General features: G+C 45.6%; 1 protein-coding gene across 1 annotated transcript in view; it reads right to left on the reverse strand.

Annotated features, from left to right (window-relative positions):
- The window catches only part of ABTB2 (ankyrin repeat and BTB domain containing 2), a 195,376-nt gene that overhangs the window by 43,375 nt on the left and 130,492 nt on the right, over positions 1-21,509 (reverse strand). Inside the window, exon 2 of the mRNA XM_049780080.1 lies at positions 1,459-1,605. Within this exon, the coding sequence (XP_049636037.1) occupies positions 1,459-1,605 (147 nt within the window). The remainder of the gene's footprint in view (positions 1-1,458; positions 1,606-21,509) is intronic.

Genomic DNA, 21,509 nt, shown 5'->3' on the forward strand with positions numbered 1-21,509 from the left:
TGTCACTGGCCCCTGCTCCTGAGGGTAAACTCAGAGCGTGTGCATGTGTGCATGTGTGCGTGTGTGCGTGTGTGTGTGTGAGTGTGTGTGTGTGTGTGTGTCTCTCTCTCTATTGTTAGAGAATAGACATCATTAGGTAGGGAGAGGGAAAGAAGCAGTGAAGAGACTGCTGGAGGACCTGCTGCCCCCAACTGCCCTTCAGAGGCAGATGTCAAAGGGGAATGACCTTAACCAGTGTCCCCCAAGGTGGGTAAAATTGTCCTTAAGAGGGGGCTTTGTCCCAGTGGAACTGTAAGCAACTGGGGAGAGCCTGTGCTGTTTATTCCCTTGAAAAAGCAGATCTCGGGGCCGGAGAGATAGCATGGAGGTAAGGCCTTTGCCTTTCATGCAGAAGGTCATCGGTTCAAATCCCGGCGTCCCATATGGTCCCCCGTGCCTGCCAGGAGTAATTTCTGAGCATGGAGCCAGGAGTAACACCCGAGCACTGCCAGGTGTGACCCCCCCCAAAAAAAACACACACACAAAAAAAGAAAAAGCAGATCTCAGGGTTGGAGAGATAGCATGGAGGTAGCGCCTTTGCCTTGCATGCAGAACAGTGGTTTGAATCCCAGCATCCCACATGGTCTCCAAGCCTGCCAGGAGTGATTTCTGAGCGTAGAGCCAGGAGTAATCCCTGAGTACTGCCGGGTGTGACCCCCTTCCAACACACACACACACACACACACACACACACACACACACACACACACACACACACACAAGAAAAAGAAAAAGCAGATCTTCAGGGGAGAGGAAACAGTGAAACAAATACATTTGAGATCCTCTGCTCTAGCTAAGGGGCTTCCTAGTGCATTGCACAGAGCCATTTTAGGACAGAGGCCACTTTCTCTACTTGTCTGCATTCAAAGGCTGACCAGAAATATATTATTTTTCTGTCTTGAGGAAGCACTCAAAAGAGAATGTGGGGTCTTCTTCCTTCCTTCCTTCCTTCCTTCCTTCCTTCCTTCCTTCCTTCCTTCCTTCCTTCCTTCCTTCCTTCCTTCCTTCCTTCCTTCCTTCCTTCCTTCCTTCCTTCCTTCCTTCCTTCCTTCCTTCCTTCCTTCCTATCTATCTATCATCTGGAAGTACTCAAGAGAGAATGTGGGCTCTTCTATCTAACTATTGGTACAATCAGACCTGTTGAGACAGGCAGGTAAGAGGATACGAGGGAGGGCCCAACACTTGGGCGATGAGGACCATGTAGTGCTTCCAAAAGTCCCAATGATGATCAAATGATCAAATTTCCCAAGAGAAACCGGAACTCACGATTTCAGTGTGGTAAGTCCATGTATGACCCCGACTTCCATGTTTGGAGGGTGTTACCTTTGTCTTATCCCCCTTTCCCTCTCCCCAAGAGAGCTCTGGCTTCCCTAGAGGGCAAGGACCAGCAGATGAGAAACCCAGAGGTGTCACACTTACTCAGCTCCGAGATGCTGCCCACGCAGGTAGCCAGGAGGGACTGTTCCAGGGTCCTCAGCTCCAGCTGGGCATAAGCATCTGCCCGCTCATCATGGCCCAGGGATCCTCCATTGTAGGGACTGAAGTAGGCAGGGAGGGAGAGGACGCCTGTGGGGGAAACAGAGCCAACAGGTCACAAAAGAAGCACACAGAACTCTCAGCAAAGCTCAGTCCAACCCTGTTTCATAGATCTAAAAGTTCCCCTCAGGGTAGATGACAGAGAAGGAGAAGGTACCTCACCTCAAGTCAAAAATGAGGGAGGACCCACCAAGAAGTTATATTTATTGTTTTTGCCACATCCGGTGGTCCTCAGGTCCATCACTCCTGACTCTGTTCAGAGATCATAGTAGTGCAAAGGGGCCAAACCAAGGAATCAAAACAGAGTTATAAGCATGAAAGGTAAATGCCTGAACCCCAGTATTGTCTCTACAGTCCAACATTGTGGTTTTGAGCAAGTGGAGACAAACAAGGAACCAGACTATTCAACTCAACTATAGAAGGATTCACTCAATCCTTCTCTTATGGAGTTTTATTTTTAGGAGGGTGGGAGGGTGTCACTTGACCATCACGGTTCAAGGCCAGGGCCCAAGGATATAGTAGTTCTCAGATCGTGGTGAGCCTCTTCAGTGATGCTTAATTAAGAGCCTTCAGGGCTACACCTGGAGATGTGTGGGGGACCATGTGGTGCTGAGGATTGAATGAGAATGAGCTGCATGCAAGGTAGACACCCTCACTCCTGCACTCTCTACCTGCCCCTTCTCTTCTTCATACAGAGAATATAAACAGAGCAACTGGCTTCAGGAGAGCATATTGGTGTGTCACAGGGTGACCTGCTATGTCTCTGGGGGTGAGCTTGGGGGACATAATATCAGTCCTGCCCACCCAAAGGACAGCATTGCTCCAGAGTCCTCTCAAGTCCCCAAGCTGCCCTTTTTTGTTCCTTCAAGAAGAGGATGGAAGCAGCCTCCAAGAGAAGGGGGCTGGGACTCTGCCCAGCACAATTGATGTTTCTCATTAGCACTTGTTTAGTGGTGAGCTGGGCTGTCAGATCCCAGCCTGGGGGTGGGGGCCAGCCTGCACATTTCTTCCACGCTCTGTGTGGCTTCCTAGAAAGCACCAGAAAGGCACAAGTAGGTGGGCTTAAATGACATGTGTTTTTGTTGTTGTTGTTGGTGGTGGGTGTTAGTTTTCGGCTATACCCAGCGATGCTCAGGGGCTATTCCTGACTCTGTGCTTCAGAAAAACTCCTGGCAAACTCTGGGTACCATATGGGATACCAAGGTTCAAATCAGGGTAGTCTGCATGTAAGGCAAATGCTCTACATCTGTACTCTGGCCCCTATGAGTGCCCTTTTTGGTGGGGGGACATTTGGCAGTGCTCAGGGTTGACTAATGGGTCTGTGCTCAGGCAATGCTCCTGGCAGTTCAGGGGATTGTATGGGGTGCTAGGAATCATGCAAATCAAGTGCCTTATCTACTCCAGCTTTGATATGTGGATTCTTTTTTTTTTTTCCCCTTTGGGGCAGGGGTTCACCTGGAAGCACTCAGGAATTACTCCTGGCTCTATGCTCAGAATTCACTCCTAGCAGGCTCTGGGGACCATAAGGGATGCCGGGATTCAAACCACTGTCCTTCTGCGTTCAAGGCAGTGCTGGCAGTGCAAGGCGTGCTGGCTGTACTTCTTAAGAGCTTAAGAGCCTGTGGCCACTGATTATCAACATAGTTTCCTTCAGTCCCCTTCAGCCACTATTTTTTCTGAAGAAAAATATCCACAGGAATTTAATCTGCTATCCTTGTAAAAACCTACATTCTTTGAGATAATGGGAGAGCCCGTGGGATGTGGCCAACTGGGACAGAATTCCCTGTCCTGGATATGGAATTGGACAGAGGCACTCCTCAGCAGCAGGCCCTGCACAAAGCAGTGAAGACAAACTAGGAGCCAGCAAGTCGGTGTCCTCAGTGGCATGGGTAAGTGATTTCTCTTCTCTGTGCCTCAGATTCCTCGTGGGCCATGAGTTATAACAAAAGTGCTCATTTGGACTGGAACCAAGTTGTTGCACTGAGCTGGTGTAAATCAATGCTTGGACTGGTGTGACTTAAAGCAGTGCTCTCGGGGATGTTGTTATTATGATATTCACTGTGTACTGAGAAGCGGGTCATATGTACACTATTTCATCAACTATTAACATTGTGGGCACCACAATCTCCAAGACACTGCAGAGCCAGTACCGAGAATTTCAAAGACTCAACTAAGTGGACTAGAGAGAAAGGACAGAGGTTAAGGCTCTTGCCTTGCATGAAAATCATTCTGGTTTGAACCCCAGCACCATATAATAATCCCTCAAGCCTCATTAATAGTAACCCCTAAGCAGAGAGCCAGGAGGAAGCCCAGAACACTTCCAAGTTTGGTCCTAAAGCCAAAAACAGAAAAATAAAAACGCAGAGAATACAGTCTGTCAAGAACACCAAAACAATCTGGTATGGCTTGAAACCATTGTTATGACAATCAAACAATTCTCCACCAAAAATGAAAAAGGGGGAGAAAAGAACAAGAGTGGAATGCACATCTCTGGCTCGGGAATGCTCCCATCTGTCCACCCCAAGCCCAGAACCAGGGTCTCACTGCCTAAACTCACTAAAACCTCCTGGTTTGGAGATGAGTGTCTGGGCCCCCACAGCCACTGTCAGTATCTCAGCCTACTGACTGAGATCTTTCTTAGGGCAAAGCCCTAGGCAGTCCTACTGCCCAGATTGTAGCCTCAATTGGCTCAGCTGATGGTCAAACTGCCCTTCTCCTGAACCCAGCCTCCCTGCCCTCCTCCACTCTGCCCCTGGGGTGGCACAACTCCTCCCACCACATCCTGTGCTGACTTGGTAAAGCACCTCATCAAAACACTTCCTCAAAGCTCCGTTTCCAGGGAGAGGTGGAGGAGGGCACCTCTAGGCACCCCCCCAACTTCCCCCAGCAGAAATCCTCCCCAGCAGCTGAGTATTCAAGCACAGTAGAAAGAACTGCTAGTGAACCAGAAACATAGCAATTGGAGAAATCTTCCCGTCCTTCTTAACTGCCCATTCCATGCTGGAACCCACAGAAGGCCTAGTGGGGGTTGGGGTGTCTCAACTCAGACTAGACAAGAGAGGCCCAGAGCTAGGCAGTCTCCACCCCTCTTCTCTGTCATGAAGTTACAACACTGGGGCCATGTGGATCAAATTTAACGTGCTTGGGAGCAAAGAATAGGAAATTCAGCTGATTTGTCCAAAGATTCCCGGGGAAAATATGTCAACAGATCTCCTATCAGGAGCCGGCAGTGCTGTAGTTAACAGCGCTCATTTCCCTGGCTTCAACCACCCAAAGGGGCCTTCACTTAATACTGTGCCAAAAGTAATTATGAGCCTATTGTTAATAATAGCGATTGATAGCATTGCAGCTTTTCCAGAGGCCCTTTGGCTTTTACGAGACTTTTTACTTTACGTGGAGGAGTCATTTATTCTTGGGAGTGGGGGAGAGGAGGAGAGATATCCCGATCAATGGCCATCAGAGAGGCTTATTGTAGGTTTCTATGCATGAGGTGCTTACAGGCAAGGTCACCTCTACCCTTCCCCCAACGACAGAAGGAACTGGTCACACCCTCTGATAGAAGAGAAAACCAAGCCGCCTTCCCCTAGATTTAAGCAACGTGCCCAAGGCTATTATAGAGAGTAGTTAACTGGGGCTAGAATTTTATTTCATTTTGTTTTATTTTTAGTCTTGCAACTTTCTTTGATTCATTTATATACATAAATTTGGTTATAATGTACTTATAGATTTTGGGGGGTAAATCTGACAGTGCTCAGAGGTTCTGGCTCTACTCAGAAATCACTCCTGGCTGGACGCTATTTAATGTCGGCTTGGCCACGTGCAAGGCAAATGCCCTACCTGCTGTGCTATGGTTCTGGCCCTCCTTTTTATTAATTTTTTTGGGGGGTTGGGCCATATCCGGCAGTGCTCAGGGGTTACTTCTGGCTCTGTGCTCAGAAATAGTTCCTGGCAGGCTTGGGGGATCTTATGGGATGCTGGGATTGAATTTGGGTCCATCTTAGGTTGGCCTACTGCTCTGCTATGGCTCCAGGCCCTATATAATATAATATAATATGATATATATATATATTATATTTATAATGCACATTTTAACTGCTGTGTTATCAGTCCACATTATGAATAAGCCATATTGTATCTGGACATATAATACAGTAGGTAGAGCACTAGGCTTCCATGTGGCTGACCCGGGTTCAATCTCAGGACCCCAATTGCTCCACCAGGATTGATCCCTGAGTACAGAACCAAGAGTAAACATCAAGCATTGCCTCGGGTGGCCCCCAAACAAAAATGAGAACAAATCATGCATTAGTTATCCACTCCACTACCTTAAGGACAGTTAATTTATTTATTTCTTTTCTTGCATTATACATTTGTATATTTGGGGGGTGTGGTTGGAGGTGAGGGAGTGGGTGCCAGAGACTGAACTCACAATACTCACTCTTTGTGTGTGTGGCACACCCAATAACATTGGAAATCAAATCGGAGGCTACTGCATGCAAAGCATAACACTGATTTATCTCCCTATAGAAGTTTTTTTTCTGCTTTATTTATTTTTGTTTGTTTTTGGGCAAACCCAGTGACGCTTAGAGGTTACTCCTGGCTAAGTGCTCAGAAATCGCTTCTGGTTTGGGGAACCACATGGGACACCAGGGGATTGAATTGCGGTCCAACCAAAGTTAGCCTCGTGCAAGGCAAATGTCCTACCACTTGCGCCACTGCTCTGTCCCCTGGAATAGAATTTTTTTGTTTGTTTGGGGGCCATACCTGGTGGAGCTTAGGAGTTATTCCCAACTCTGTTCTCAGGGATTACTACTGGCAGTGTTTTCGGGGACCAATTGAGATGCTGGGTTGGCCATGTGCAAAGCAAGTGCCCTACCCTCTATACTATTGCTCTGGCCCATGGGATAGAATTTTAATTTTTCTTTCTCTTCTCTCTGACTCTCTTTCAGGACTGAACCTAGATAGACAGATGAAATCTGCCTATACATGGATGGACATGGAGACAACTGTGCTGAGTGAAATGAGCCAGAGGAGAGGGATAAATATAGAATAGTCTTACTCATTTGTGAGATATAAGACAAATAAAAGGCAATATAGCAATAATATTCAGAGACAATAGAACTGAACACAGGGAGGACCAGCTCATGACATGAAGCTTGCCACGAAGAGCGGTGAGTGTAGCTATAGCGCTAACCACAATGACAACTACCATGACTATGATAGTGTGGGAGAAAACCAGTCTAGAGATAAACAGGGGGTTAGGGTGGGGATGGGAAATGGAGGATGTTGGTGGTGGAAAGATCACACTGGTGAAGGTTGGTGTACATTCTATAACTGAAACCCACGTATGAAAATTTTTGTAACCACAGCGTTTAAATAAAGAAATTAATAATAATAATAATAATAGTAGTAGTAGTAGTAGTAGTAGTAGTAGTAGTAGTAGTAGTAGTAGTAGTAGTAGTAAAAACACCCCAAAAAACCAAGGCCTAACTTTGTCCTCTGTTTAACCAGCACTAGGAGATGTGGAAGAGAAGGCACTCTATTCTGTTGGGGCCTGGGATTTTATAGGAGGAAACAGCATGACCCAGAAAATATTTTTCATTGATTGGGTTTCCAGGCACTCCTGAGAGCCCCAGGTCCCTGACCCTTGCTGACGCCTTGCAGCTGGAGGCTGCCTCTCTCCTTCCCTCCATCTCCCTAGACTGCAACTTCCACATCTCCACTTCCAAACCTGCCCACCAGAGAGTCTGTGTGAAAATTTTCTACTTCAGCTCGTTCCTCAGCACTTGGAGGAGATGGGGGAATATTTGCCTTTTATTGTCTTGACGTCCTCTTTAACCCCCCACACAAAAATTCTTATTTTTTGGGATCTGGCACAGGGCAAGATGCTCCTGAAACTCCAGTCCTCTCTTTGCCATTTAGTAAAATCCTGGAGTGGGGTAAAAAGTAAATGGTTTCTTCTGGCAGACAAAAAAGAAAGCCTGCTGGGAATGTTCCCCTTAATCCCTTTATTAAGTTAATGAGGACACCCCAAGTCAATCCCGGTAGAACTCCGTTAAAGTTACAAAGAAAACCCCACGTGCCTCGCTCACATTTTCCTGGGAACTGGAGACGAGTATGAAGCAGAACCCGGTCCCCTGGGCTGTAAAATCAGCATAACTGCTGAAACCGCCTTGTATGTGCATGTGCTCAGATGTGTGTTTGAACTGTTTGAAGTCTGCCTGTGTCTCAAGTTGAATGCAAGAGCCTAGTTTTCCATCATGCAATTTTTTTTTCTCAATCGGGTTGCCCAACCCTTGAATCTCAGAACTCATTATCTCAGATCCCCAAGTTTCTTCCTCTTCCATCTCCTCTCTGAGCCCAGCACCAAGTCCAAACGCTCATCTTGTTACCCAAGGAGACTTGAATCATCTTTATCAACTTCCTTTCTCCTTCCCCACCTCCAAGCCCTGCTGACGTGACAGCTAAATATCTCCAAACTCTGGCATTGGGGCGACCCCCTGCAACGCCCCCCTCCAGTCTTTTTTGTTCCTTTGTTTGTTTGAGGGGCTAGACCTGGGCAATGCTCAGGGGTTACTCCCGGCTCTGCTTCCAGGAATCACTCCTGGCGGTGCTTGGGAGACCATATGAGATGCCAGGAATCGAACCCGGGTCAGGAGTATGCAAGGAAAATGTCCCACCCTCTGTACTCTCTGCCTGCCCCCATATCCCCACTCTGAATCTACCCTAGTACTCTGGCTCTGTACTCTTTGGAGTCTCTGCTTTTCAAAGAAACTTAAAATTCTTCCTATAGGTAATGCTAAACGTTTTGCTTTTGTTTTTCCTGAAATGTTGCACAAGGGAAAATAATTCTGCCCCGTTACACACACCTGATCCTTGTTTGCACCCTGGTGTTTGGAGAAGGAACGCTGTTCCCTCTCTGGTGATTCTCCCGGTGCCCAGAGATGGTGACCGTGAGTCATGGGAGGGCGGGGGAATCTTCACTTCTGGAGGTGGGGTGGCTAAGCAGGACCGATGCCGACCTGGGCTGCAGCTCCCAGAGGTGCCCTCCTCTAAACCAACACCAGGCTCGCAGTGTCTGGGCTGCAAAACCAGATTTTCCGTGCGAAGGCATTTCAGAAGCAGGTCTGGGACAAGAGCCAAGAGGAGGGGGTGGCATTCTCTTTTCTGCAAACCACCATGGCTTCTGGATTCACCAGCCCCAGGTCCTGCTGGCTGGCCCCTAGCTGAAGTCCTAAAGTGTAGCCCTCAAAACCTCCTCTTTTCTTCCACTATTTTCCTCCTGAACTGTCAACAGTGGAAACTAGTAGATTCTGGAATGACTATTTCCTGGGTTTAATTTTACACACAGCAATGCCTACCTCTCCTCCCCATTTTAAATGCAAAGAAGATATCTTTTGTGGGTGAAAATAGAATGAATTGATAGTGCTTTTTCTTTGTTTTTGGTGTTTGGGCCACATATTGTGATACTCAGGAATTATTCCTGGCTCTGTGCAGGATAACCCGACTGTGTGTTTGGGGATCAAACAGGTTGGCTGCATTCCAGGCAAGTGCCTTACCCACCTATCCATGGTGCTATTTTTCCTGTCCTATAGTTCTCTTTTTATAATCAGTCATTACAAAAGCTCTCAAGATGGTGCCATCGGGGTCAGAGAGATAGCATGGAGGTAAGGCATTTGCCTTTCATGCAGAAGGTTGGTGGTTCGAATCTCGGCATCCCATATGGTCCCCTGAGCCTGCTAGGAGTGATTTCTGAGTCAGGAGTAACCTGTGAGCGCTGCCGGGTGTGACCCCAAAACCAAAAACAAACAAACAAACAAGAAAAAGATGGTGCTATCATTGTCTTTCTAGTTCAATAGCCTATTCTCAGTGCTCTCCCCACACTTGTAAATGTTCTTTATAGGGAAAACTCTGGCTAAGTGGGCCCTGTTTCCTTTGCAGGGTAAGGAGGGGGGCTCTTGCCTTCTCATGCCTGGAAGGGAAAGTTGCTTGTGAAGATGGCAGACCCCCCTACCCAGACCCTGTCTCTTTAAAATCAAACCCAGGGTTTTACTTTTACTGCCCTGTGAGGAAACTTGGCAGAGGGCTTGATGCCAATTTTCTTTGGAGCTGGAAGCTTGGGTGGGGTTCAATCCATATGATTCTCAAAATAAAAATTATACTGCCCCAACTGAACAGTTTCCAAATCGCCCACATCATCCAGAGCTTTTATATATATATATATATATTTTTTTTTTTCCTTTAAAGTGTTTCCATTCTCTAATCTGGAATTTTATATATAGTATGTGAAAATGCTCAGTTGCTGTATGTTAGTCATATTCAAAGTGCTGAAAAATTGAAGCAGGAATATTTCATTCTCAGGGAGTCCCAACTAGTGCCTAAGGAGAGTCAGCCCTAAGATCTCATTAACAGCAATTTCTCCTGACATTCTAACTTGATAGAGGTTATGGGGTAGGTGCTGAGACTAGGGAAAATGAAGGTGATAAGGTGGAGAAGCAGAGAGTGAATGATAAGCTGCAGTATAAGGAGAAAATGTTGGGAGAAGAGTGAGAAGTGCCCTGAGCTGGGAAGGGTGTTTAACTTGTGTTTAGTGATGCATGATAGTACATCAGGCAGGAAGGAAACTTGCTGTGCACATGGCTGGGTTCAATCCCTGGAACCCCATAAGATCCCCTAAGCACCAGTAGGAGTAGCCACTAAAATCAAAACAAAACAAAACAAAATGCTTGGAGGAATAATGAATGAAGATCTTATCCTGAATTGTGGAATGAGAATAGGGTGCATTAATATTTGAACCCACCCAAAGACCCTAGCATTTATCTTACTAACACTAACTTACAATGCTAGGTAAAGAGTTAGTTCCATTACCAGCCCCACTTACCAATGAGGAAGCCAAGGTTTAGATGACCTGAGTGCCTTGCTTGCCGTAAAGCTTAATGGAGATTGGCCTGGGCTACAGACCCACCCTACCAGGCCTGGGCCCAACAGGATAAATGACCACTCCTCACTGCCATTCACACCTGTCTTTGCACTCTAGCCCTGGGACAGAATCTCTTCCCCTACTGCTTAAATCCATTTACACTACACCTTCATTTACATCCCCTTCATTTTTTTTGGTATTGTTTGTTTTTGGACCACACCTAGTGTGTCACAGGTTACTTCTGGCTCTGTGCTCAGAAATCACTCTCATCAGGCTCAGGGGACCATATAGGATGCAGGGGATTGAACCTTGGTTGGCCGTGCAAGGCAAACACCATACCTGCTGTGCTATCACTCCGGCTCCTGTCCCCTTTCTTCTTAGAGGTCAGGAAATTAAAAGCAAACACAGCTAGACTCTGCCTATGCTCTGGCTAATGATTCATGCTGGTGAAGTTATCAGAACCAAGCCAAAGGTGGTCTTGTGTGAAGTCAGACTGGGGAACCAAGAGTGGAGTACAGCATACTTTCACCCAATCTTATAAAGAGCTGAGTACTCTACAGTAAGATCCTAAGGCACATTGGGAGCCAGGAGCCAGAACTGCTATAGTGAGATGAAAAGCAGCTAAAGGACAACACACTCTTTGACAATACTGCCAATTTCCTTGGCAAGAGCTCATCTCCCGTTGGGGTTCTTGACTATCTTGGGCCTGCTGGTGGAGGCCCTGGCTGGGGAGTTGGTCTTGGGGCTGATTTCTTTCCCTCTATCCTCTGATCTCAGTCTTTACATCAGATCAACTCAATTATTTAGAATCCAGGTAGGGTGAGGATTTAAGAGATAAAGAGGATTCTCTATAAAACACCAATAGCCTAAGAAAGCAATGAGGGTGGCCTCAGGATGTCCATCAAGATGGCTGCCTCCCTGGCTTTTTGACTGCTTTAATGAGGACTATCTTGGAAAGTAAGAGTTAAGTCCTGCAGGCATTCCTGTACCAGGGACGACCCTACAGCTGCTCTGACATCGATCTACTCAAAAGAGACACCCCTTAACACTGAGAAGACAACAAGAACAATGACCTGCTTACTGGACAGGGCTTGCTGTATTGCCCCTTTATGGTGAGGTTTGTCTATAACATCACCTGGAAGAAATCCTCTACCACGGAAGACCCTACCACTGCTCAGACATCGTCCTGCTCAAAAGAGACTTCCCTTAACACTGAGAAGACTTAACAACAACAACCTGCTTACAGGACAGGGCTTCCTACATTGCCCTTTCATGGTGAGGTGAAACGAGAAGGCACTCCACATCATGACTTCAATGTAGGACATGCAGATTCCAGAATCTTTAATACAGAAATATGAGACCAACAACAGAGACTGTGTGATAAGTGTGTTGGCGCTACGGACAATGTCTTGGAGCGAACGATAACTTTCCTGAGGCCTAGAGCTGGTCTTATGCCAGGAAACTTCAGGGGTAGGATCTCTTTGTATTTAGGCCAAGGTTATTCCTTTCCATGCCTCTCATATTTTGGTGGGCCTATGCAAACAACAATTGCCACTCTAACACCGTTTTTACTGTGCTCCTTTGACTCTAATCCTTAAAACGCACCCACTTAAAATTTGAGGTTAACTTAAGCTAATATGCATGTACATGGAAATGTAAAAAATACTATGCCTCTAATGTTTAAGGAGTTACGTAAGTTTGATGGCTTTAGATTGCCTTGTGTGCTGTTAAGAAATATTATAATGTGCTACAATCTGGGGACTTGAGGGACAAAGTAATTGCACATGGATTCTGTTTTATTTATCTTAACTTTCTTTGGTGAAAGGTCAAAGTTAAGATATCAGCAAGGGGACTTCTTCTGATAATTATGTTATGGGTGATTGTCCTTCCACTGTAACTTTACCTTATCCTCTTTCTTTGCATCTTTTGTTCTCATAATTCATAATAAAAAAAATTATTAAAAAAAAAAGGGTAAGTCCTGCACTGAAGAAAGAACAAACTACCAGAGAGCAATTGCATTATTGCATTGTGCATTAACCGGGGGGCTGGAAAATCTAAACAGCTGCAATCTATGCTCTGCCATTTCCCCTTTTTGCAGGACAGTAAAATAAAGTCAAAGTTGCCAAGCAGATCCATTTCAGGAAATTAAACCTAAAGGTGAACTGTGGAAAAAAAAAAAAACAGCAAAAGTCACCACAATGGCTGGTATGGATCAGAAATCTCACATACAAATGATGGACTGATTTTTTTTTTTCCGGTAGAAAAAGATCTCTGCAATGTTAAGATAACCTGGGAAGAGAATCTGGGTGGCCTCTTCCCAAAGAAGATGTAACACACCACCAGCCTGGGTGAAGCACGAAATCTAAGGCTGGAAGAAGAAAGAGAGATTCCATCTGACCATAGCCTTGGTAACATTTCACCTCTGAGTCTGGATGGGTGACACACCCACTTGGGAGCCCAAGATAGTGGAGGCCACTGTGGTAGGAAGGGCAGTACATCTCTCTCACTCTCTCTTTCTCTCTCAGACACAATTCATATTTAATAACCTACACAGTCACACAGACATCCATGCTCATATACACACACAAACATAAACTCACATACACACATGCAAATATGCACACACATTCACTCACACACACCATTCACATGCTCAAATACACTCACATATATACATTGATTCACACAATCACAAACATATTTACAAAACATATTTACTCATCACTCATATACACCCTTACATCATTCTCACATTCATGCATGTTCACACAATCACATACATATCCACACAGAACTCAGAATTTGTGGATTGAAACAAAACAGGACTAGCTGGTAAAGTTAACACCTTAGATAATAAACTTTTCCAAAATTGACATATATGACCACCAAGAGAATATCTCTCTGGCAAAAATTAAACAAACATCTGAACAAACTGTTTTCTGAACATCTTCCAGTGGTTATGATTTACTAGGGTAGTAAACAGTAACTGCACGTGGGAGCTGGAGGTGGTGGTTCAGAGGTGGAGCATTTGTCTTGCTTTTGTGAGACCCTGAGTTCAGTCCTCAGCACACACACACAGAAATGACTGTTAGGGAAGTCTCAGTGGATAGGGGGAAGCAGGAAGTTTTTATGTGGAGAAGAGAGAGACTGTTTCTTGTAAGCAAATAATTATTGATGTGATGGAAGATTAGTTATCGATTAAATGCTTGTGCAAGAAAACAAGTGAATATATATATATTTTAAAAAAGTTTCTTACGGGGCTGGGCGGTGGCGCTGGAGGTAAGGTGCCTGCCTTGCCTGCGCTAGACTAGGACGGACCTCGGTTCGATCCCCCGGCGTCCCATATGGTCCCCCAAGAAGCCAGGAACAACTTCTGAGCGCATAGCCAGGAGTAACCCCTGAGCATCACAGGGTGTGGCCCAAAAACCAAAAAAAAAAAAAAAAAGTTTCTTACAATCCAATAACTAATAAAGAGCCCAGAATAGAAGTTTAGGTGATTTGTATTAGAGTAGCACATGGGGGCTCAGGGCCACCAGGGTCCTACCTGGCAGTGGATTGAATGTAGACAGAACCTAGTACATCAAAGGTACATGCTCCAACCATCTGAGCTACATTCCTGGCCACCTTTTCATTATTATTTTTTAAATTTTGTGAACTGACTAACAAAACAATGTATTTTAATAAATACAAAACCATTATGTATTTTAATAAATTTTAATAAATACAAAACCATTATCAAACCTACTGTGAGGGATTTTTTAAAAAAAAAGTAAGTAAAAGGAGAAAAAAACCTACTTGTTTTCTAGAAACATTAATCAAAAAAGTGACAATGAAGCTCTGGAGATAGCATAGTGGATTGAGCATTTGTCGTGTGTGTGTGTGTGTGTAAGAGAGAGAGAGAGAGAGAGAGAGTGAGAGAGAGAGAGAGAGAGAGAGAGAGAGAGAGAGAGAGAGAGAGAGAGAGAGAGAGAGAGAGAGATCAAACCTGAGTTTCCTGGCACCAAGTATGGATCACAGAGACTGGCCAGGAAGAATCCTTGGGTGTGGTCCAAATTAAAAAAAAAAGTGACAGATGACACATGACACAACCAACTTGCAGACAGTGGTGGGACAGCATTTATGAAAAAAAAATCCTGCAGGCCATTCTTTTCTCTGATGCAGGTGTCCCAAACCCTACTCTGTCATTCCCAGGATACAGACCAAAACCACGCTCTCGGCTGTGTAAGAAAATGGTAACTAGGACCTGGAAGCTATTGGGCCTCTTGGAGGCAGCCAACACTATCTCTCTTTTTACCTGGCTAACAAAACCCTAATTCAGGAAGGACTATGCAAACTGGACCCTGAGAATCCCTTCCTGCCCTCCCTTGTAGCTGTGCAACACAGGTCTGCATAGCTAGAGAAAAAAATTCTAAACTTTTGATCCAAAAATTGCTTTTCTTGATCAAAGAGGGCAAGCAGCCCTGTAAGAAGGGGGCAGGAGTAGTGACTTGGAGGCCACATGCTGTAGAAGCCACAACAGGGGCCTCATGGCACTGTAGAGCAAGGGTCTGCTGAAAAGGCCTGAGCACATCCAAGACACACCTGCTGTGGGATGGCAGAGCAGAGAGCAGAAAGAAGCTGCTACTCTGGTTGTCTCACTGGGTACCACAAGGAACTACAAGTCCCTGTATTGTTAGAGGAGAGAAAACCCTCCTTTTGGTTGGTGTAGTCACTCATTTTTTTTAAGGCCTGCAGACTGGGGGGCAGAAATAACAGAAACCTGGTCTCAGAGTGATAGCTCAGTGGCTAAGAACATGTGCTTAGCAAATGTCAGGTCATGAGTTTGATTCCCAGTGACAACACATAGTCAAGTTGCAATGCTGACAGCCCTGCTGACTGTGATGCCCAGCACCTTAAGTGATTTCTGGACACACCATAGCCAGGTGTACAGGTATAGCCCCAGGAGCAACTGTGGAATTCCACTCTCTGTGTTAACTTACTAAACTGTAGATCAGCAGAAAGATGGAGATCAAATCTACCATCATTTGACCCACTTGATCTTTACTATTACGATGGTTAACAGCTTTTTAGACTTGGAATATACACTTAAGCTTTGGAGAATGGATCTATACTTTCCATTTTTTTTGGTTTATTTATTTATGTATTTTTGGGGAGTCACACCTGGCAGCTCTCAGAAATTACTCCTGGCTCTGAGCTCAGAAATCGCCCCTGGGCAGGCTTGGGGGATCATATGGGACGCCGGGATTCGAACCACTGTTCTTCTTCATGCTAGGCAAATGCCTGACCTTCATGCTATCTCTCTGGCCCCTATATACTTTCCATTTTAAACAAGCAGGGCCAAAGGTGGCTCTGTGGCAAAGTGCATGCCTTACATGCATGAGACCTGAGTTTGATCCCTGGAGAGACACTGCAAAGAACTAAGGTGCATGAAAGGCATATGGGAATCCCAGGTTTCAAACCTAGCACTGGTACCTAGAGCCTCACCAGTTATGGCTCCTGAACACTAAAACAAATCAAATCAAATCAAATCAAAGTCCAATGAATAAATAAGCAAGACCCTCTCCTCATATGGGTGTAGACTTTTCCACTTAGCAAACTTCTCTGGACACATCTCTCTTCATTACTTTATAGGGTTTGTTTTATTTTTGCTAGTTTTTTTTTTTTTTGAGGGGAGACACTCTCCATAGTGTAGAAATCCTGGCTTAGGGCTCACTTGGGGTGCCAAGGATGGAACCTAGCTCAGCTCTATGCAAGCAAGGCAAAGCCATACTCGCTATATTATCACTCTCGCCCTCTTTGCATCACTTGTGGCGGTGTATGGGGACCTACTTCCCTCCTATGATTCTCAGAGCTCCATTCTGAGTCACCTCAGATCCCAGCAATCCAGCACTCAACAGTCTGTCTGCACCCATAGGTAAAGGACTTCATTATGGGGTCTCTGAGAGGGTGTAAGGAGGCTTGCTCATACCCACCAACCTCCTTCATCTCATTCTTTTTCTAAAATACTTTTAAAAATTCAATCACTGTGAGATACACCATTACAAGTTTTCGGGGCCGGCGAGGTGGCGCTAGAGGTAAGGTGTCTGCCTTGCAAGCGCTAGCAAGGAAAGATCGCGACTGCAGTTCGATCCCCCGAGTCTCATATGGTCTCCCCAAGCCAAGGGCAATTTCTGAGCGCTTAGCCAGGAGTAACCCTTGAGCATCAAACGGGTGTGGCCCCAAAAACAAAACAAAACAAAACAAAACAAAAAAACCAAGTCTTTATGATTGAGTTTTGGTCATACAATGTCTATCCAACACCCATCCCTCATCAGTGCACATTTCCTGCCATAAATGTTTCCATTTATGTTTCCCACTGTCCTTTCCTCTGCCTGCCTCTATGACAGACATTTTTCTTCTTCTTTCTGTCTTCCTGTTTTATTTTCCATTTAGACACTGTGGCTTGCAATATTGTTACTGACTGGGGTATCATGCATATCATTTTACCTCCTTTCAGCATCCAGATCTTGTCCAGGGTGATCATTTTCATCTATCATTGTCATAGTTGTTTCCTCTCTGTCCTAATTGCACTCCCTTGCTCTTTGTGGCAAGCTTCCTACCAAGGACTGGTCTTCCTGACCCTCCTCTCTATTGTCTTTGGGCATTAGTACCATATTATCTTTTTCTTACTTTTATATACCACAAATGAGTGCAATCATCCTATGCCTATCCCTTTCCCTGTGACTCATTTCTTAACTTGAAACCAGATCTTGTCACAGTGAAAAACTGAAAACTGGAGTAGATTTCCCATGGGTGTCTCTGGATCACACACTCTGGTTGTCAGATGTCTTTGGGAATCGGGGTTCACTGGGCACCTTCACATTCTGCCCCTGAGCCTGGGACTTGCACCCAGACAGTGCCTGTGCACAGCCTCCCTGGGAGAGGTACAGAGGTTCCTTGGGTTTTCCCATGGCTCTAGGCACATGGTGGAGATGTCTCTGACAGTGCACTCTTAAGCAGCAATTCTGGGCTTTTTGGCTCGGTTCCCTCACTGTTTGTTTTACAAACTCCTACTTATGGTCTCAAATTAGGCTCATTAAAAAGCCAGCTCCCCATGGGGCCATAAACGTCACGTGGACCAGCAGAGAGTGAGTTTATGGGGCTGGCGTGTGAACTGCCCAGTACCCCTGCAGGACGCAGTGGAAAGAGAATCATTGGGTCTGACTGAGAAGCCCCTTCCCCAGGCTTCAAAGTGGAGGAACAGGTCAGAACTGGGAGGATGTTAGAAGCCTCCAGGACAGGTGGGACAGGCTCTTTCTTGCCCCCCCCTGCACCCCTCCCCATCTCCCACACAAGGCTTTTCTTCCTTCTCTATTTAAAGTGCCCAGCTCTATTTATTTATTTATCTATTTATTTATTTATTTATTTATTATCAGACACCTCTCTGCAATGGTCATTATAAGCTGGGTCTGCTGCCAACACAACATGGCCTTTCATTCTCCTTCATCTTGATCTTAACTTTGGGGCGGGGGAGAGGTGTGTGTGGCATGTCCTGCCTAGGTTGCCTCCACTTGAAGATCTGCTACTCTTGTTTTGAAACTCTTGCCCATGGACAGGCCATTTCCATCTCCTTTCTTAGTTCCAGTCAACATGCCCTGAATTACAGAGGTCACAGAAATACGGTCACCAGAGAGCTCATGTTCTACCCCCACACCAGACCCCCAAACTATCTACCAAATGGTGAAAGTGAGAGATTTGAAATATGCTCACCTCTGAACCTGGTTTCATAAAGTTCCTTCCATGTCCAAGAACGCTACAAAAACACATATATCCTCTCCTACTCTGTATCCCCAAAGAAATGGGACCCTCCCTAGATTCAAATAGTCAAAGCTGGAATGGGCACAGAACTTAGCCTTCACCTCTCCTGTTTTACTCCCCAATACATGACACAGGCTTGGACGCTGGACATTACCATACAACACCAGTCTGGCCATCTGCAGACACAAACCATCCCAGTGAACATGAACCCAGTTTTCCCAGTTGAGCTAAGATGAGTTCCAACTACCAACAACTTTTAATATGGCGTGATCCTATCATCCACTCCCTGGTCCCACACTGGCAAATGTAAGCTTCTTCCCTTGTGTGGTTGTGGTGGCACCAATTCTGGCTCTGGTGCCTCTTGGACCTTCCCTTAATCTGGAAGGGCATAGTCAGAGACCCCATGAAGAAATCTGCCCTGTGACCTTCATTCCCAAGCTAAGAGACAGTTCCTTCCCCATCCTAAATTGCTCACTTTGCCTCAGCAAAGTTCCCCAGGTTGGTCCAGTAGTTTTCTTTGATTTGAGCCCAAATGAGGCTCAAGAGGTCAGGGGGGTCCCTCTTGGTAATTCTTGGCCAATCAGACTGGCCATTAATCTGAGTGCCTGAGGATACAGTGCTGCTTGGGTTCATGGGGTCAAGGATCACCCGGGCCACCTCAGTGATACTCGGTTGACCAACTGGTACTGGAGATGGAGGAACTGGGATCAATCATATGCCAAGCAAGTATTTCACTTCCAGTACTTCAACTCTTTAACTCAGTCCATTTTCTTTCATCCAGAGACTGACCACCACCTCTGCCAGCCCTGAGAGCACAGTTAGGCTCCACCACTTCTGGTGTGGTCTTGGTCAAGAGACATTATCTCTGGACTTCAGTTTTCCTAGCAATAAAATGGGTACTAACTCTCTTTGAGCAGGAGGGATGATCCAGCAGGACAACTCAAATGTGTATTCAGTGCTGTGCAAGTCAGAAGTTAGCACCCCACAAACGAGGTGGCTTTGTCCATGTCACTGTCCCTGGAGACTCAATGTAATCTTGCTCCCTCCTCTCCCAGGTTTCAGGCCTTAGGCAGGAGTTTGCTGTGGTCTGCATAACCCTGGACTAGCTGGCCAACTCAGGTGGAGCACAAGCTCTATTTCTCACTCTCCTCTAGCCTCTCTGCCATCCCAACAGTTCGAAGAACATGGTAGATGCTTAATAAGAAGGAAAAACTCACATTCTGAAAATCTACCGAATATTTCATACTTAAGCCTCTGTAGAAAATGAGATACTTTCTAAAATATTAAAGTGATCTAAAATAATGGCCTGGACTTCAGATGCCAATACAATACAAGCTTGGAGAAGAAGTATCAGAATACCAGTCTTCTTACAGTGCACAGACAAGTCCACCAGGCTGCGGGGGCCTGTGGGTGCCACTGCTCAGGCCCAGGCATGAGAGTGAATGGAAAGAGAGAGCATGTCTGTCTGGCCTCCACTGCACCCTCCCAACTCTGGACACCATCCAAACAAATAGCTCCTTAGACCAGAGAGCTGACCCAATGGCCTGAACTTATGCTTAGCTGCCCAGCATTGCATGGCTGTCCCACACTGCTAGAATGACCAGAGTGACCCCTGAGTGCTAAGACAGAAGTACCCCCAAAACAAAAACAAACACAAGCGAGGCTCCAGGGGAGCAAAAGTCTAGGGTGGAGGGGCTGGTGGAATACTCAAGCCTGTGTAGTTTGCAATGAATGCATTGAATATAAAGGTTGTAGAGACCTCCTGCTCCTTTCTCTTATAAGGGAAGAGAAGAGGGAAAGAAAGAGAGAAAAGGAGGGAAGCGGGAGATTGAGTGAGGGAAGAAAGTGTGTTTGAAAAATAAATACATGAGCTCCACATGAGCGCTGAGCAAAGAAGCCCGACACTCCCCCCAAAGGCACGTTTTAGAAGAAGCCGTTGCCTGCCTGGCTTTGATTTCTTCAAATAAACACTGGAAATAGCTTGGCAGGATGAGCTGTCACTCTGCCCCCTTCCCCAGCCCCCATATCTTGGAATGGGGAGGACAGTGGAATGGAAGGAGTCTCCTAAGGGAACAGAAAGCAAAACCAAGATCCCCAACCCGTATCACAGATCCGCCACCTTGGTTAGCATCTGCAGATCAGGGGGACAAGGGAGACAATGAGTGGTTACTGAGGTCAAACCAAATGGCCCATTGTTTCCCAAAAAGGAATGACATTCTCACAAACCGTGAATCAGAGTTCCTTTCTCCCTGCAATCACATAAGCACTGCTTATTCTTGTTCTTTTGGATATTTATCTCAGAAAAATAGAAATTGAGCTTCCGTTCAATCTAGCAATACTGCTCCTAGGAAGATACCCCAGGGCTCAAACACACAACGTAGAAAAGGCATCTGCAATTCTATATTCATTGCAGCACTATTCACAGTAGCCAGAACCTGGAAACAACAATTGCCCAAGAATACTGAATGGATAAAGAAATTGTGGTACATATACACAATGGAATACCATTCAGCTGTTAGAAACAATGAAATCATGAAAGTTGTTTATAAATGAATACAAATGGTATCATGCTAAATAAAATGAGTCAGAGGGAGAGGGACAGACATTGCACTCATCTGCAGGATATGAAGATAAAAACCCTAAAAACCCATAGTATAAAAATAATAGACAATAGAAATTATGGGTGGAGAGTGCAGTTAAGATAGAGAAGGAATCACAATCACAATAATAGTTGGAAATGATCACTCTGAACAAGAGCTGCCAATTGGAAGGAAATAAAGTGATATGCATGATACACCTTCAGTGTTCCAAACCATGGTGCCTACAAGGAAAATATGAGAGAGAGAGAGAGAGAGACAGAGAGAGAGAGAGAGAGAGAGAGAGAGAGAGAGAGAAGTGCCTCTCATTGAGGCAGTCTGGGGGTGGGAGTAGGGGGATAGGAGGATAATTGAGGACATAGGAGATAGAAAATAAACTGGTGAAGAGAGGGTATTAGAACATTATATGACCTAAACTCAACTATCAACAATTTTTTGGGGGGTTTTTGGGTCACACCTGGCAGCGTTCAGGGGTTACTCCTGGCTCCATGCTCAGAAATTGCTCCTGGCAGGCTCGAGGGACCATATAGGGTGCCGGGATTTGAACCAATGACTTTCTGTATGAAAGGCAAATGCCTTACCTCCGTGCTATCTCTCCGGCCCCGTATCAACAATCTTTT

The sequence above is a fragment of the Suncus etruscus genome, chromosome 9 (assembly GCF_024139225.1).
Source record: "Suncus etruscus isolate mSunEtr1 chromosome 9, mSunEtr1.pri.cur, whole genome shotgun sequence".
Classification (NCBI taxonomy): domain Eukaryota; kingdom Metazoa; phylum Chordata; class Mammalia; order Eulipotyphla; family Soricidae; genus Suncus; species Suncus etruscus.